Below are 19,476 nucleotides of genomic sequence, written 5' to 3'. Positions count from 1 at the left end.
TTCAGACGGTACAAAATTACCTTCTCTTTTTTGTTTTTGTTTTTTTTATGACACAAGTTAAAAAGCTGGCTGAACCAAAAAAGAAAAAGAAAAAAAGGATTCTCAATCAATACAAATATTTTCTAATCGTCCCCATGATATCACCCCTCACGTTTTTCTCTTCCAAAAATTTTAAAATATAAAGGAAAAAAACAACATTCTCAAATTAAAAGAAACTTATGGGCTTATATATGTTTTTCTTCGATTAAGATTACGATGGAATCCTGATCTGTTTTACAATTTTGTTTTGAGTCTTTTTGGATAATTTTTTGCTGCCATTTGTTTCACAAAAATGGTTTTGCAACCTGGTAGATATATATTAAATATATATAAAATATTAATTGCGGTAAATCCGGAACGGTACCGAGATGTCGTCCGGTACCGTTATGTACCATTCCAGTAGTGAAAACGGTACGCTGGCTCGTACGGGATCGACAACTTTGCTTGGAAGGCTTGAGCGATGGAGCAGTGAGCAGTGAATAATTTTCCCCAGACGCGACTCCAAATATTTGTCGTCACACTGACACGTGGCGAATTCGGGCAGATAATTAAATACTCCGTAAAACGACGCGCTGATTTGGATTTCGCCCCAGCCACCACCATCGCTGCTGCTTCCACCAAAGAAAACGCCGTTGGCCCACCGCAATTCTCTCTCTTCCCTATCAGAATCGCGAACCATACAGCGGCGGAGTAACGTAGCCGAGCAATGGGGAGCTCAACCGCGGGGGTTACGGTTACGGACGACTCTGCCGCCGCCATCTCCGACGAGGACGGCGCCACCACCGACACCGACGTCGACGTCAAAGGTGCCGTCGACTCTTCTCTTCCCTCCGATCCCAGCCCCTTCTCCCAAGGCGAGAAGGTCCTCGCCTTCTTTCAGAATCACGTTTACCCTGCCAAGGTACTCTCTCTCTCTCTCTCATTTTCGATGGAATTGAGTTGTTACGGAGGAAAATGTGAATTTTCCGAAGTTTAGGTTTTCGGTTTCCCGCTTACTATTTTGGTTTGAGGGCCGACTTAATAGACATGCATATATATTTGTCCAAACGTTTACTTACTGTATTTTAGAGATTTTGCTTTTTCAATACAATATATTTGTACAGTGAAATTAATCTAGCCTAATGGAGTAGAAGTACGTGAATTGTTTTGTTCTATTTCTGTAGGCTACTATAATGCTCACATGTTTATTTTTTATTTACGAAAGAAATTGAAAAATGAGAATGTAAAGTAACATGCTTTTTGTCAAATCAATACAAAATTATAAAGATAATAGAAAGTAATTACACTAACAATATCAATAATACTCAATATTAGATATCGTATTAGTCGAATTTTTTAAAATATGTATAGAGAAAGATTTCGGGCGGTGCAGGAGGGTGGCAACACTGCGTGTGTGCATTAGTTTATTTAATTTGCCGGTTTGTTATTTGAATTTGTAGAGTTTCTCATCTCACAGTTATTGTACGTTCACAATGTTGAATTTCAAGGTTTTTCTTAGTAAATATGGTCCAATAAAACTAGAAGCATTGGGATTTTAATTTATTGGCCAAAGATCAAAGCATCTATTCTGGTAATAGGTAACTGATTAAGTTGTATGTGGGGTTGATGGGCGGCTGCGTCTTGTGGGAAGACTGAAGAGTTTGTGGACAGGCATTTGGCTTGTGGGGAAGGTTCGTCAGTTCTGGTTGATAGAGGCCTATGAAGCACGGATACTCTATTTTGGCCTCCGTATCACGTATCGTATCCGTATCAGATACCTATACCCTCGGATGCTCTCCGGATACGTATCCGATACACTTTTTAAAGTATCCTGATTTTAGAATTATTTTTGGGTATCCCGATACGTTTCAGATACACGTGGATACTCTCGGATACACTCCGGATACGTATCCGATACGTTTTGGATACACGCGGATACGTGTTGGATATGTTTCGGATACGCGCGAGGGTAAATATGTTATTACTTAAAATATATGAGTTAAAATTGCAAGTAGGACTATATTTTTCTTTTTCCCCCACCAATCGACTCCAGAAACACACCGACAATATCCTCTCTCAACAACCTTGTAAGTCTCTCATCTCTCTCTCTCTCTCTCTCTCTCTCTCTCGTTGTGTGTATGTAAATATATATAACTATATAGATACAATTATATATATAACTATATGTGAATATATCTCTCGGCATGTGAAATGGTGAACTTGTGTAATGAAAAACCTTAATCATTAATGAAATTTTAGGAATTAAAAATTATATATAATATATTTTTAATTTACTTTCATATTCAACGTATCCCCTAACGTATCGTATCCTTCTTTTTGGAAAAATCACGTATTCGCGTATCCGTATCGTATCGTATCCATATCCCGTATTCGTATCCGAGCTTCTTAGAATTAGAGGCAAGTTGGGCAACCAGGTGAGGTTTCTTAAGTATTGGCAGTGTGATGATATCTTTCGTGAATCAGCCTTCCTGCTCATCTTTCAAATTTGTCTGGATCAGGAGCATAGGCTGATTATTTGATATTGTAGGATATTTTTGACACCAAACTTTGGGGGCCTTTGCAAGACTGGGAGTTAGAGCTGATTTTGGGTTGCTATTTTGCTTTACAGAATTCATCATTTAAGGAGTTTGTAGAGGTTAATTTGTCTTAAAGGGTGAGTAGGGGTGTCTTCTTTGATGTTTCTTCCTTCTTTAAAGCTCTGAATGGCTTTGCAGGAGGGTGGTTTACGCAGCGGGGAATTTGGAAAGTTGGGGCTGGGGTGCCATCTAAGGTGGCTTTTTTGTGTGAATTGTGGCTCATGGAACAATATTGACCGTTGACAACCTTAGTATGAGCGGAAGTTGTCTTGTGAATCTTTCTTTTATTTGCAAAATGGATGGAGAGTCAGTGTCTCATCACTCTCATATCCTTATTGTCCATTTGCTAGGGAGTTATGGATACTGGCTTTAGTTTGTTTGGGATTGATTGGGTGCTTGATGGTGATGTGCCAGGCATGGTAGGGAACAGGAGAGGCGCGAGAGTTGGAAAATTGAGGAGGAGAGGTTGGTTACTAACTCTTCTTTGGCTCATGTAGATGATTTGTCGGGAGGGTCAAGGAGTGGCAGAGTCAGTTCCTAGAGTTGAGGATTGCTTAGTCTCTATTTTGTGTTGTTGGGATTATTTGTCAGTGTTCAGGATAGTTTATTGTCTATTTTGTGTTGTTCTCTTTTTGGGTTATAGGGCCCGAGTCTTGACCCTTATGTTGATTTTATAGACTCCCTCTATCTCATGCAGAGTGAGCCTTTTTGTCTTCGGTTCCTTTTGATTTCGGGGGTTGTCTCCTCTTCAGAATGGGGCGGCATCCCCTTGATACCAGCTCTAGACAGGCTCACATTAGCTATCGTTACCAGTCGGGAATCTGGAGTCTGTTTTCTCAACCAACTGCTTCAGTAAGGACGAAAAAATCAGTTCTAATCATAGGTTCTTGTTCTTTGTTGCTTCTTCCTATAGGCTATCACCTTCCCTCAACTTGAAAAATAACTGAACCTATGGATTTTTATCTAACTGTGTTTGATGTGATTAATTTGAAGAGAGAGGAATAGATGATATTTCGACAGGGATGTGTTATTCAAAATTAAGAGTTTTTTCCTCTCTGCTTTGTTTAGCTGGGAGTCGAGGGAGTAAACCCTACACTCGATCAATTCCTTTGTATGATATGCATTGTTGGAGTTTAGTGTGGTGTATAGGTCTTTTTATTGATTGGCCTTTTTTTTTTGTCACTTGCTTTCTTTTGTACATGGGTGTCATCCCTTCATGCCTTTTCAGTGAATTTTACTACCCATAATAAATAGAAAAGAACTGAATGGACTTTTTCCTAGATTAGGACATTGCACGAGTTATATTTAAAGTATTAATTAAAGAATTACCAAAATTTAACATGATTAAATTGTTTAAATGGTATTATGAACTCATTCAATCTCCAAATATTATGTCAAACAAAACAAAGTATCAAAAACCGCAGTGAAAGACAACCGACACAATAACTAGAGTTGTTCTTGTTATGGATTGGAAAGGTTACAAGTCTACAAGATAAGCCTATATGCGGGAATAAACAAATTATGCACATGCAAACCCCATTAAGGAGATCAATCTGAGAATTTTGGGCTTCCTGGTTCACAAATTAAAGCACTGTTGGTGTGAGTCTCTAGCAACTAGAACATGGACTGCGGACTGCAGACATGTAAAGAAGCCAAGGTGTGATGGGATTGTAGAGAAGCCAACTACAGGGGTAATAGAACTGTGGAGGCAATTTCCTTTACTATGGGGAGCATGGCTCTTAACTGTGAAGACGGAGCAGTTATGGCACTTGGAGAGAATTGTGGAAGTATGTTTCCTGCATGTTTATCTGTGGAGTAATTCACAGATAGTGCCATTTAGAATATTAAACTGATCTCATTTGAGAAAGTTTGGAACTAAAGAAACAACTTCGTAATAAGGTAGACACCACAATGGTGCTCACCATTTCTATAGTGAGTGTAGATTTTCAGTGAGGAAGTTATGTTACTATCAATTTCTGCAATTTTTTACCTTATTTGTTCGAGTGACTTGTTAAGAAGATTTTTTTTGCTACTATGTTAGTTCTTCTGTACAAAACGAGTCTGCTTTCTGTTTTACTGGTGAAAGATGTTTTTAACATGCTTGTTTCTGTTATGTTTTGCCTCAAAGCATAAATCCAACATGGTACATGATTTTTTGTTGCAAGGTGCAAAAAGTTGATGTCCGACTGAAGGAATGGAGATTCTACGTTCATTATCTCGTAAGAATTTTTTCCCCAGATCATCTATTGGAAGTAGTGATATCCTGTCAGTCTTTTGGTGTTTGGGATATTTATGGCTTCTACCTTGTTTATGTCTTTTCAATTTGCATTACCAAAAAAAGTTTCTCATCTGGGTTTTTCTGGAAAATGCGAATTCCCTTTTTAGTACTTCAATAAAGTCCTCCCTTTGTTTTGCAGGGGTGGAAAAAAAGGTGAGTGCATCCTCTACGTTGTCACTCATGTCAAAGTAATTTTCTGACTGAAGAAGACGAGGAGTTGTATGACTTTTAAGGGTTTGTTGTATTTTTCACTTGCGATTTGTTTTTTTCTTGTCAATGCATCTTCAGATATGTGGTGGCAAAGAACATTAAAGATTCTCCAATCTTACTTAAGTACACTTTGTGGCAGCCTGTTGGTTGATTTATATAGTATATATACTCCAGCTGACCAAAGTCCTATTCCACTGCAATTTACAGCTTTTTATTGAGGCTGCTGTATATTATATAATGGTTTCACTCGTTAAGTTAAGTGTAAATACACAGATATAGATGCACGGGAGATTGTCTAGTAATGGTATTGCTTATTGTACTGTAGCGGTAATTGTGCATGAGTTGATTTTGTCGGTTTGAACTCTTATTTATTTTCCTTGAACATTGAAATACATCTGAATCATTAGAAGAGGGAGGGATGAGGTTTGCATTTTGACTTTCATTTCATCCAAGAAGGGTACTTTCCAATTTTAGGGTGCCAAGTGACCAAGTTGTTGAAGGTTGAAATCTTGATAATTTCTTCTACAGTTGGGATGAATGGGTCAGCATGGATCGTCTAATGAAATTTACTGAAGAGAATGTGCAGAAACAGGTGGTGTTTAACAAGAAAAAGAGTACAGAGAAGATCACAAAGACCGGAGGTTTGTCACATGCTAAGCCTACAGATTCTGGATTTGATTATTTCTAGTAAGGCAACCATGAAAAGTGGCTACGCGGCTTTCTCTGGTAGCCACGCAATGGGAAATAAGTTGCAGATTTTCTTCTGTTCTCCAATTTGCCTTCATTTAATTTTCTCTTTCCAACGCCTTATCAAGATGCACTTGTTTCTTGTTACAATCAATCGTGCAAGTGACTATGACACCGATTTATACTTCTTTGCATGACTGAGCAGACAAACAATAAGCTCTGTCCAGTAGAGTTAAACTGTGTCAAGTCGTTCTTTTATTTCGTCAATAATAATTCTGAAGACACTGTGTGAAAAGATAGTCTTCCGCTAGTTTTTAATCACTAGATTAACACTTTTGAGTCTTTTGACTGATCAATCAGTTATTTTGATTTGTATATGGCTTAATGCTTTATGCATAAGTTCAATGTTCAAGTAATCTCATGTTTTTACAAGAATCTGTTTCTCCCTATGTCCGTTTTTAGTATTTGAGGCATGAAAAAAAATTGTCCATATTTTCTCATTTATTATATTTAGATGATTTCAAAAACTTGGTCTGAAAGAACTAATTCAAATGCTGTAAGTATTAGGGTCAAGGATTTTTTTAACGAATATATGCTATCTGGCCTGATTAAAGGGAACACGACTTCAGAAAAGGGAAAATCATATAGGAACAGAATGTTAACTTGAATCTACTATGTAATCGAACTATAACTTCTGGGAAGCTCTATTGCTAGGCTACCCAACCTTCTTTCCAGGTCAAGTCAAAATGAAAAATTTACTCGAACTGCAGCCAAGGTAGCCCTCGTGATAGTGGCCCATGGCTCCCCATCTCCATCATATTGGGGTTACCTCCAAAAATTAAAAATTTGTTACGTTTTGTGCTAAGGCAATGTGTGTTTAACTGAACATATCTGGAAATTATTCTCAGAAGTGGTCTTTCTTGTAAGCTGTGATTTGAATACTTTTGCAGTGGCAAGAGGGAAGAAGCGGAAGATTGACTCTGTTGAAAAGGTATATTCTGGTTTACCTGTTGTTCCTGAATAGCTCAGTCTTAGAGCTTTCCACTGTTAGTTAATTGATTGTAGTTCGAATCCCAAAGTGCTACCAAAACATTCGTTTTTGGTATGTTTGTTATTCCTATGTGTTAATATCTCCATTTAAGTTCGCATCTTAGGAATGAAATAAAAATATCAATTCATGCCTTCCGGAGAGTTTAGTGGGATGATTGATGTTGATACATTTATTGATTGTCCTTCCTTGATATATTGCTTTCTAGCATACAAAGTTGTCCTCATTTGCTGTCATCTAGAATTTGGTGTATTTTTTTAGCTGCAGTGAGGCATTCTGAAGAGGTTAGGTTTGCTTTTTGAATATCAGTGTTCAGGTAGATCAGATTAGCTTTATACTATATATTCTAATTGCGAAAGTAGCAAAATAATAGGTTTTCAATTTTTAATGTGCTTACTAATGAAGGATGGCTTCCTGGGCAAGGATGTGGTCTCTTTAGATCTAATTATCCATGACAATTCTCTTAAATCCTCAGTTTAGATATGTTAATCTTGGAAGGGTTCAGTGGTTCTACACTTTTTTTAGTTGTTATTTTTGTCATAATGGCATTTTTAATGACATAGTTCTGAGTAGATCATGGACTCATAATGTAGATCATGATGTGAACCTGTCATAGTGTTTATTTGTTGCTGAATGTCTTTTTGGTTCACTCCAACAGCGTTTGAATTGTGACAGTTAATAGGTTATTTTTTCTGCTTCCTTTTTTTTGGGTGGAGTTTGATAAACTTGTTCACTAGTATGATCAATTAATGCAACTAGATTGTACCATACTTGAGCTATGAGTTTGTGATAATTTGTTAGTCTAACAGACAAAGTGTTAGTTTCTTCAACTAAATAAATCCTTAATCAAGTATTTGTCCATCTACGAACAATGATTTTTGGAGTTATCAAAACCAGTTTGATTAAACCCAACAAGTCATGCCAAGAGGCCTTTGGCCCAATGGCATCAAGGGGTGCACTTAGGTGTCGAGGGAAAGGAGGTCAGGAGTTCAACTCCTACTCCAAGGAGCTAATCTAGCTATTCTAACAATACTAACATTTGCTGAGCTAGGGGAAAAAACCCCAACAAGTCATAACCTCGCTAGAAAATTGAAATTAGCTTATCATTTCAGTTTACCTATTCAAGTTTTTCTAGAGGATTGCGTGGATATTTTGGGCCCTTTTGGACTAAGTTAAAGGTTTGTCATGCCAGGAGAAGGACAATTTGACACCAGAAAAGCTACTCAACATCCTTCTTCCATCCACATTGAAGAAGCAATTAGTTGACGACTGTGAGTTTATTACTCATTTGGGCAAGGTATTAACATCTTGATCTAAATGGCTTTGACCATGTTTGTTTTGGGATTTTGGGTAATGAGTGGAGAGAGAGAGAGAGAGAGAGAGAGAGAGAGAGAGAGAGAGAGAGAGAGAGAGAGAGAGAGAGAGAGAGAGAGAGAGAAGAAAATTTATTGGAGACCTTACGCAGAGAGAGAATCCCAAATTCAAAATCCCAAAACAAACACGGTCTTTATTGTCTCTATTAGGGAACCATATCTTTGAGTGATATATAGTACATTTGGTTTTTTGCTCTTAATAATCTTGAGAGAGAGAGAGAGAGAGAGAGAGAGAGAGAGAGAGAGAGAGAGAGAGAGAGAATATTACTATTGTTGCCTAATTATTCTTTGAGAATTAATTTTATACACCGGCGGTCTAAACATTTGTTTCCTCCAAATCAATTACATTGCGCCATGTCGTCAAAACAGTGGTTCCAATTAATAGAACATGGTGACGTGGTACAATGTAATTGATTTGGAGGAAACAAATGTTTACACCGACGGTATAAATAATTTAATCTCTTATATATTCTTTCTATTATCTGTATTCCTAATGCATTACACAAAGAGAAAAGCAAACTAAAAGAAAAAAGAAGAGGGTTTTTTAACACCTTGAAAGAAATGAAAGGAGAAGGTATTTTTTATACATCAGACAAGATGAAGAAGAAACAAAGAGATGCATGAGAGAGAGATCCAAGAGCTCTGAAGTTTAATGCACCATAGTGACCGAAGACAAAAGTGACAAGATGAAGAGTTGGAAGAAGAGAATAGAACATAAACAGAAGAAAAGAAAAGAAAAATCAAAAGAAATACAACAACAATAACATCATCCATGTAATCCCAATCGATGGGGGTATGGGCTGGTGAGAACCGGAGACAGCCCTAACCTTTGGCAATATATGCATAAAGTGCCAGCTCTTAAAGTTTTACCACTGGAATAGTGGCCCCCATAGACCTCAATTGAGGAACTTAGGGACGCCGTGGAAACATGCCTCCAAATCAAAGCTAGAAGGGATAAGAGAGAGTAGGCTTAGAGAGCCAATTATATTTTTGTGCTCATTACCTTGTTTCCTTTATTCAAAATCCAAAAAAATGGCGCAGCACCAATAAGCCATCCCAATGCCAAAAATAGTCACGATGTTCATTAGCTTCTCCAAATTGCTGTAACATTTAATGCTTGTATTTTTATTTGTTTTTCCTATTTATTAATACTGACCAGATGTAAATGCTTCTTTAGGTTGCACATATAACAATGACAAAAGCTCGCCCAAACTAATCTAGGGCTTAAGGATTGGATTGGGTAGGATTGGGCTCCTAACCATGATTCCACGATCCCACAAGATGTAGCTAATGAGTTGCAAAACTAGAAGGGTTGGATCAGATTGATTTTATGCAGATGAATTGTGAGAGATAGGGGATTCTTAACAATTGTGCAAAGGAAAACTTTTATTGGAATCCTTTTATAAGATGTAGGGATGGAATACTAGGCTGGTATATAAACAACTTTTTACCAGTATTTTCTTTACATGGATGAGGATATCTTAAGTCTAGGAGTTGATTGCCCAGTGTGAGGGAAATTGCCATACGGGTTTAATTTAACTCGCTCTCTGTGCATGGACTGCTATCTAAGGAGCAACACAAACACACTGACATGCCGATTCTTCAAAAAGGACCTGACATAAAACTCCATAATTTCATTAGGCATATAAGTTTTATATTTTTGACAGATATAGGATCAGTTAATTGATAAATAATACTCCGGCACAAATTTGTGCTTCGTGGCAGCTATCTGGCATTGGGATCTAGAAATATTTTGTGATGAACGTACAGGAAAGCCTTCTTTGGATTGGCCCAAGATCTTAGACACTGTCACTGTAAGGACATCTATTTCATAATTTCAATGTCATTCGTGTGACCTTTTTTCCCCTGTTGACAAGGAACCCCTTGTTGGAAAGCAATAAACCAGGCAAAGCCAAGACCCATGAGTTGATGAGAATCATGTGTTTCTTGTGTAGGTGGCCCAAAGGGTTGAGAGGAGTTTAAACACAAGACCTCCCCTTAGGTGTGTGTCCCTTACCAATAATTCCACCCCTTGTGTTGGTTCATATAACACATGTATCCCTTCACAACTAGTACAATAGACCACACAGTAAAAAGAATTTTATATCCATCCAGATTCCAGGTCATTCTAGATGGCATACATCGGCTTACACTACAGTCCAAAATCAGTAAGTCCATTCGGCGATGGATCAACAAGTATACATTTTTCTTAATCATTGGATTCCGAGTTGCATTTTTAACCTTTTAACGTGTTTTGTTGATGTGTTAAGTAATTTAGATGTATGTCCGCCATCGGTTGAACTGATAGATTGTAGATCAAAAAAGATGTTGTATTGTATTACAACCGATAATAATATTACAAAGATAAGAAGGTTTATATAGGCTAACCCATATATGTAAATTTCCGTTGCACCAAAAAAAAAATTTAAATATATATGCTAACCCTATTAACCTTAAGTAAACCCTAGTGCGATAAAAAGACTACTCTACCCTTATGATGAATAAGGTCTATCCATGAAAATTTACGTGTCCACATGCAAGACGGGGTTGCACGTGAGGGAGGATGTTGAATATATTGATATACATTGTTGGACACATTTCCTAACCGCTTAAGCTTTTAGTAACTTGACATGAACAACTGCCGACACATATGCGGGAGTGTCCATTTCATGTCAGTGCCATCTTTTTTGGAATCCATGCTTCTTAGGTGATGTTTATGATTTCTGGTAATGACCCAAAATTGTTTGCATGTTGTATATATTAGGTATTGTATTCTTGCGGCCATTTGTGGTGTTGAAGATGGTCCTCTTTTTGCTATCTCTAGCTTATTTTTAGGATTTAGTTGATGTGGGGATTCATTAACTGCAGCTTGTAAGACTTCCACGTAATCCAAATGTTGATGATATATTGAAGAAGTATCTTGATCACAGGTTGAAGAAGGATGGCGCGTAAGTTCACGTTCTATTGATTCTGCAATTTCTGACCTTTTGTTCTGCTGCTTCTCTCTTTTTCCCCTCTCTTTCTGGGGCAGTTGGATATGTTATTTCTTAGTAGTCTTCACTTCTCAGATTTCTGCTTCTAAGAAGATATCTCAACCATGGAACTTGTTTAACCCTGTAACTGCCCCTTTTAAGAATGTATTGAAAAGGGCAAATTATCTAATTCCCTGCCGGAGCTTGTGGGTACAAATTGCTAAATCTATCCATTCAAACGTGCAATGACCATGAGACCTTATTCTCCGAATTCCCTCATTAAATGGCATCATGATGTTAACATTAAGACACCTGAGTTAAGTCAACTGAACAATAATATTTTCCCACCCATAGAGGGGTTTAAATGCCCACTATTGGATTGAATAGGTCCTTTGGTTGATGGTTTCCAAACGTTTGATTGACCAAGAAAGAGAAGACAAACTTTTTCGTTGTTCCGAATACATGGAGCAAAAACATTGGGTTGACCTTATTTGAAGAATGTCAGATTTCAAGTTTATTGGTTGTTGATGGCCATATCCTGTTTTTTACTTGCACGTCTAGCTTTGCCTGTAAATTCAAATTCCAAAAGCAAATGGCTTTTAATCTCCTCCACAAAAAGTTGGGACACAACAGAGAGTGTGATTGGTGGAGTACAGGACTTCAACATGCACACAATACACAATTATTTTGAGTGTTGGAGGAAGTGAATCTGGCGTGGTCACTTTTGTTGGGTAATCAATCTGGCCTACTTGAGGTCTTGGCTTCTTGCTTTTTTATGTTATTAAACGTATGTGCTTTATGAGCGGCTGACTATCCTCGAGCTAGTCGTTATACATGAGTAATGAGTGTTGCACTCTTCCATCAGCAAAACTTTTGACTATACGTGTGTCGGTGTGTGCAATGTTTCAGCACCACATCGACGAAAGTAGAAAACAAAAACAATATTTACATTGTTATAATGCATATCGGTAGTACCTTAATCTTTCACTGTTTATTGGTGGATGTAGGATAGCTGATTCAATTGAAGAAATTCTAAATGGTTTACGTTGTTACTTCGACAAAGCATTGCCAGCTATGCTTCTCTACAAAAGTGAGCGCCAGCAATACCAAGACGCAACTGCAGATCATGTCTCTCCTTCAACTGTGTATGGTGCTGAACATCTATTACGACTCTTTGGTATGCTACTCTTTGACGTTCAGAAAGCTACTTTGAGTTGAAAAAGGTGTATTGCTTTCTCTGTTCACACTACAAAATACTGCTGTGTGTTTTGGACAATAGGATGTTGCCTTGTGTACTGTGTGTGTGTTTATAGTAGTTCTTATTCTAGTTGCCTCTGTATTTAACTTTGTACAAGGTTTTCTGAGTCTGGTACCCGTCTTGTGTGAAGTTATTGTTCTCAATATCATGCTAGAATCAAGGGCGGACCTAGGATTTAGTTGCAGTGGGGTCAAATATCTACAACACATGTAATTTATTTTTCGTATGTAAAAATCGGATAAGGAATTGAATTATATGAAAGCAAAAAACAAAGAGTAGAAACTATTCATATTACTCCCCCTGTCCCGATTTGTTTGTCCCCTTTTGACTTTTACATGTCCCAAATTGACTGTCCAATTTCAAAATCAATGGATCAGATTATTTAAATTTCCAAATCAATGGATTAGATTTGGTTTTCTTAATAAGTTGGAAATTGGGACGGAAGGAGTAGTATATTAGTTCATAACTCATTTACCGTTGCCAAGGAAAATTGTTACTTGTAGAAATTGATGATTCTTATGACAATTTTTTTTTTCAAATCTCTTTACAACTGTTGAAAAGAAAAAAAATGAAATGTTACACATTTCAATATTAAGATCTAAGTTTATCCTAATTACCACATCCGTCCTCTTTTGTTTGTTCTTTTCAATATCTGTGCATATTTTCAATCGCTTAGATCTTCTATTCTAATATGATTCTATGAATCTCTAAAAGTTATGCAAAATATTATAAATTGAAAGATATAAGCAATTAAAAATAGCACAAAATTCAAAAATGCACAAACAAAATAAGACAGAAGGAGTAACAAATTGGGCAACACTAAAAGATTACTTATCACAGTTCCAAATGCACCGATAGAGTTTTTAATTTTAACTTGGAGAAACTATAATTGTCTGACCTAGCTTTCATCAAGATAGACTGCTTGCTTTTGCCTATGTTTGCTTTTGTTTGTGTAGAAGCCTATACTTGCTTTTGTCTTTAGAGAGAGAGAGAGAGACTGCTTGCTTTTGCCTATGTTTGCTTTTGTTTGTGTAGAAGCCTATACTTGCTTTTGTCTTTAGAGAGAGAGAGAGAGAGAGAGAGAGAGAGAGAGAGAGTCATAGACTTTGTGGAGAGAGAAACAATATTGAGTTCTTTGCATAACGTCACAATTAAAGAAGGGTAAATTCCATGGGATCTTCAGGGCAAGAATATTATCTTTTGGGGCAAAATTACAAAATATTCCTCAAAACTATACCTACTTTAGAGGTGTTTTGGAACTTAGTGGGGTCAAGTGACCCCGCTTGCCCTATATTGGGTCCACCCATGGCTAGAATCCTAAGGCCACCAGCTGTTAACCTTAGTGAGTGGTGACAGGCCATGATTCAAAGTTCTGCAGGGGTGTCTGCTTCTTTTTGAAGTTAAGGAAAAGGCAGTTAGGTGTGAGATTTGGTAGATATCTGTTATGCTGCACTTTTAGATCCTGCAAAGCATTTGTTTTTGAATCCGTTTGTACTTTCTCCATTGGTAGAGGAAAATTCTTGTCGGACTTGTTGGCTTCATAAAAAAAAAATCCTTCCTGAATGTCTTGCAAAAATGAACTGTAATATTTTTACAGGACAATGGATTTGGCTTCAAATTCTTTCTAGTTGAACATAAATATTGTTGAATTGTTGGCTGCAGAACTCATCTAAAAAAGAGAGGGATAAATTCAGTATTCCTAACCTCATCACTTTCCCTCTCGTGTGTCTAGGCTCTCCTCCAGAACATGTTTTTGTATTTAATTCTCATTTAGGCGGTGTGGTTCCAGCACATAACCTGTTTTCTGCTTTGCCTAAGGGCATATGTGTATTTCTGTGATAGCATGTTAAAGCATCAAACTCAAAACCATTTGGCAAATGAGTTGGGTGCTTTCCCGTGTTTCAGAAGTTGACCCTTCTCTGTTTAACCCTCCACAAATTTCTTCTCTGAAAATGGGCTGCTCCTTTGCTGGCTGCCTCCCATTGAATACATATTACCACTAATCAAGGTTCACTTCTTAGGCTTCCAGTGGCTGAAGGTAGGGGTGGGCACGGGTCGGACGGGTTGGGTTCGGCCCCGAACCCGAACCCGACTAGTCGGTCAACATTTTTTGGGGACCCGAACCCGAACCGAAGGAGGGGGGGGATACCCGTCCGTGTGACCGATTTTTCTGGTCGGGTCGGGTCGGGTTTTGGTCGGGTCCGGCCAAAACCGAAAATAAACTATATGAATTCGTTGCCTTTTTTGTCGGTTTGGTCGGGTCGGGTCGGGTTTGAAAAAACAGCACCCCGAGACCCGAATCGAAAACTGATTTTTTTGGAAAATCGTACCCGACCGAACCACATGTTCGGCCCCGCCCGAAACCCTTCGGGTCGGGTCGGGTCGGGTCTCGGTTTTTTTGCACACCCCTAGCTGAAGGTCACCACTCACCCGAACCGCTCCTCGTTGCCAATAGTTGGTGGATGTTCAACCAATCTAGAATAGATGAATTGGTGGTGAACAATCTATCCTAAATATTTGTGTGTGTACTCTTTCCTAAAACTTGTCTTTGTTAATAACTTTTGACCTTTGCCAGCAAGAATTGGTAAGAGGTTTAGAACTATAATGAATGAGAGGATTACGTATTGAAAGAAATTTTAACCCAAGTGAGGGAAATCTATGCTATGAAAATTTTAGGTGTATCCTAGGGGCGGCTCCAGGATTTTAAATTTTTTGTATACAAAGCTCTATGTAAAATAAACATATTAGTTTTGGTTGAAAATTTATTTGGGCCTAGTTTATTTTGTTTTGTTGAGCTACTTAAAAAATAAGTACTTAAAAAATACAAGTTTTTGTAGGGTTTGATACCACATTCCAAAATAAGTACTTAAAAAATAAGGACTTATTTTCAAGCTTAAAAATAGTGGGTTTACGAAAATAATTTTTCAATTTTTTTTGTAGGGTTTGATAGATCTTATCATCTATCAAACAAGATTCATATTGCATATTTTTTTGATTTTAGTAAGCCTATTATTTTTTGGCTTGAAAATTACAAATAAGTACTTATTTTGTAAGGGGATAAACTAGAACACTACCTTACTCGGAATATTTTTTTTTATTCACTTTGGTGATGTATGGATTATTTAGTGACAACAATATTATAGAAAAATCAAATTACATGTAAAAAGAATACAAAAGTTTGGTACATTTTTTGAAACCCCCTGACGATAGGGTGGAGCCACCCCCAGTGTATCCCAATTGTTGGCTACGTACGTAAGTAATTCTGGACATCTACTATACATCATCATGTGTAGAGACTTTGTGCGCATATTGATCTAGTAGCTGGAAATCTATATGTTAGTAAATTGTGCTTGGCCATTCAAAGGGCTTTCTCATCGGGAACTTTAACCATTGTATTAAGTCGTCCCTGAATGCCTTGCTTCTTCTGACGCTTGAGTTTTAAAATTGGGTACTATTTGCAGTTAAGTTGCCGGAGATGCTATACTATGCCAACATTGAAGAGGAGACACTTAAGGAGTTACAACAGAAGCTACTGGACTTTCTCAAGTATAATTTCTTTCATTCCTCTGATTACAGTCTTTAACACTTGAAATCACTTTTATCATTATTTGCTATATTCCTTGCGCTAGAACTCCATGTCTGAGGAAGGAACAAGAAAACTCAAAGTTGGAAATTGAACAGATTTTTAAGGTTGTTTGAAGATCGCTGAATAATGAAGTTCACATTGGACCTTATTTTCTAATTGCCTTCTAGTTTAGATGGCAGGAGTCGGTTTCATGTATCTCTATGATGCCTATTTATGTGTTGCATTTGTTAAAGTGCGCAAACGACAAGTGAAAGTTAGCGCTCCAAGAACTGAGGTTAAATGTGGCTGTTGAACTGGAAAGTCCGTAAACCGATCATGGACAATTTTGATCCAAACATGACGCAATACATTGTGGGCGTGCTAGCCAGATCTCTCTCTCTCTCTCTCTCTCTCTCTCTCTCTCTCTCTCTCACGCGCGCGCGCGTGTACGTTGTTTGTAGATGATATTGACTTATAGATGAAATTTTAATGGATGTAAATGCTAAATTAGAAACTTGGAGAGAAGCATTGGAGTCAAAAGAATTTAAGATCGATAGGAATAGGAGTATAAAGGAGTACATGGAGTGTGCGCCTTACATGAACTCAGGTACCATTAGTAGCTCTAGTGAATTGTGTTTCTCCAAATTTAGTTGCTCTAGTGTCTCATATCTCTCCATCGTATCTTGTGCAAAATAAGTACTATTGGTAGCTGTAGTGAATGATATTTGTCCATCCTATGTTCATACAATGTGTTGCTTATGCGTAGTGGGTTGGCAAAGTTGCCTTCATTTGGTATGGCTTGTTTGTGAGTAATGAATAGAACAATTGTGGTCAGACTTTTTTTTTTGAAACGAATTGTGGTCATACTTGGGCTGAGAGATTACTTCGATTGCCATGCAGATTCCTGCAGAAAAATCAAAGTTCGTTCTTCTTATCTACTTACCAGACCCTGGAAAGTTCTGATGCATGCACTAAGAAACAAGATGATTGAGCGAGGACGGATTCTGGTAACCTGTATATAAAACCATCAAACTACTGCTTGATTTATAGGGTAGCTGTCCTTTGACCATTGCCTCTTTTTTCCCCTTGGCTTCTAACTTAGTGAAATTGTTCCATGTTTAAGGAAACCCTGTAATGTGCTAGCTTGTTTACTTGTGAGAGTAGATTAAAGGTTGTGGTATGCTTACCGTGAACACATTCTTCCCCATTTTCTTATGAACAGAAAGAGAATCCCCTAAAATAGTTTTCCTTCAGGAAGAGTACATGGTTTCCCGTATTAGTTTCTTGTGGCTGGATTTGTGCCTAAATTTCTTCCATGTCACAACACCTCGACATTAGAATGGTTATCTAGGAGGGGTAGATTAGGGCTAGATTGAATTTTTAACAAGAAAATGGACAAGATGATAGTCATGAGACTTGAGCCAATGACCTAGAGGTTAAAAACAGGGGCACTAAGGTCATTTGGTATTCTCTGTTAATGAAGTTAGGGTTGCAAGAGGAGTCAAATAGATGCTATCATATGTAAATTTATGGAATCGAAACTCCTTTCATGTTACCCTCATGTGATAAAGAAATAAAATTTACCATGGCCTCACTTGGTGATCTAGATCATTTATTTTGTAAGTCTAGATATGCATATAATTGATGTAAAAATCAGATTGATCGAAGATCAATAAATGCTTGTTTCGATTATATTGTATAAGAGAAATGAGCAGTCTTATACTTCGTTTAGATAGATACTAATGTTTGATAAATTTGATTTTTGCATGGATGATGAAACACATCGACACGAATAAAATGAGTCAATTGGGGGATGGTGTTGTGCAGTGGTGTGCTGCGCACCGTGCTGCGCACCTTCAAGCCGTTGGATCGTGCATCCGACGGCTCGGATCTTATCTCAGCAATGAACGACTCTCGATCGTTGGTTGACGAGATGAGATCCGAACCGTCGGAGGTGCGTAGCATGGCACCAACTTGAAGTCCAAAATGAGCACTCGTATTGCCTATTGAAAATAAGATAAATCATATTTGCGTCGTATGAAGATGACATTTAAATGAAACATTACATCAGGGAAATGGTTCCTCTCTAGTCCATGTTTGGACTAAAGGAGACAATTCTGATTGGTACCGTTCATTTGTTGCAATCAACGATATAGATGTATTTTTAAACTCTTACCAGTAAGAGGTAAGAGTTAATTCTTACAGGTAAGAATTGATGACAAATCCAAACCATTGATGATACCAATAGACGTTCCCGATCTTAACTATATCGTCCAATCCAAATCATTGGACTAGAGAGGATCTGGGCCCTTACATCAGAGTTGTCAAGACTCTAGTCGTCTCCGACATATGCTTTCAAGTCAACAACAACTCCAATTCTTCAATTAAAAACATCCTTTTCAATCCAGAGACCCAAACCGTCCAATTGCATCTTGTTTGGATCATATTTTGTTCACGCTATTGATAACTTATGCAGCATAATTTTTTGGTTTTGTTCTTATTCAAAAAAATTTTGCGTTTGTTAATTTTACGTGATATGGGTACGTCTCGACGAATGAAATCAGAAATGTAAAAAATTATAACTTTTACAAAAGTATTTTAGGAAATATCCAAAGAAAAGCTCTAAAAGTCAATTTTTGGGTTTTTTCCAAAATATTTGTGTAAAAGTTATAATTTTTTACTTTTTCAAAAAAAATTTGAATAAGTACAAAACTAAAAAATTATGATACATAGGTTAATCACTAGTGTGAACAGGGACCCTCCAATTTTCCTCTTTCCTTCATGCGTTTTTGGTGGGTTTTGATTGTATTTCTGTTTTATACCAAAGCTCTTGTAGTTCTTCATGAGATCTCAATGTTTCCTGTAAAAAAATAACTAAACCTTGAACAAATGTATCATCTTGTTTCATTTTTTACAATTACTCGCAGCAACTGTTTTAAAATTAGTACTTATTTTTTAAGGAGGTAATTTCAAGCTTAAAAATTATATGTTTACGCAAATAATTTTTTTAGCAATATAGATATTGTTTGATAGATCTCATTGAGATCTTTTAAATAATTCTAAAAAAATTGAAAATTTATTTTTCATTTATATTATCTTTTAATTTGAAAATATAAAATCAACTGTTTAGCTTTTAAGAAGATTTCTGAAAGGGGCTTAAGAAGAAGTTTACTCAAAGTCTCAAAGACGGCCAGACGGGATATTATTTAAGGGTTGACCCGAACAGGACATTAGAATGGTCATCACTCGTTTTGGTTCATTAGTCGCCCACGTGTCTTCTTCTTTTTTTTTTTTTTTTTGTTTCAGAAAGTCTAGGAAGCGATACTGACCCACGACCTAAAAATAGGACAGGCAAGAAAATGATCAGATGTGGTAGGAACAATTACGTGTAAGACAGTAAGATAATTACAGTGCAGACCAATATTTTCAAGGATTTTTAAATTAATTACAGTACCTTATATAGATTTTAC

At 37.2% G+C, this 19,476-nt stretch overlaps 1 protein-coding gene across 6 annotated transcripts; it reads left to right on the top strand.

Moving 5' to 3' along the window:
• The first annotated feature begins 589 nt into the window (after nucleotides 1–589).
• Nucleotides 590–17,259, top strand: LOC131331270 (protein MRG1-like). 6 transcript variants are annotated; one of them, XM_058365151.1, is made up of 10 exons: nucleotides 593–940; nucleotides 4,781–4,834; nucleotides 5,033–5,046; nucleotides 5,632–5,744; nucleotides 6,699–6,781; nucleotides 8,031–8,135; nucleotides 11,080–11,159; nucleotides 12,191–12,360; nucleotides 15,903–15,987; nucleotides 16,907–17,259. In XM_058365151.1, exons 1-10 carry the CDS (start codon nucleotides 746–748, stop codon nucleotides 16,995–16,997), a joined length of 990 nt encoding a protein of 329 aa, XP_058221134.1. In that variant the 5' UTR covers nucleotides 593–745; the 3' UTR covers nucleotides 16,998–17,259. The 6 variants fall into 6 exon arrangements, with proteins under 6 accessions (XP_058221137.1, XP_058221136.1, XP_058221134.1 ...); XM_058365152.1 differs by having other exon boundaries at nucleotides 596–940; nucleotides 6,741–6,781; XM_058365156.1 differs by having other exon boundaries at nucleotides 799–940; nucleotides 5,033–5,081.
• The last annotated feature ends 2,217 nt before the right edge of the window (nucleotides 17,260–19,476 follow it).

This window comes from Rhododendron vialii, chromosome 6a (assembly GCF_030253575.1).
Source record: "Rhododendron vialii isolate Sample 1 chromosome 6a, ASM3025357v1".
NCBI lineage: Eukaryota > Viridiplantae > Streptophyta > Magnoliopsida > Ericales > Ericaceae > Rhododendron > Rhododendron vialii.
Note: the sequence above shows the minus strand (reverse complement) of the source record. Positions and strands in the feature narration are given on the sequence as shown.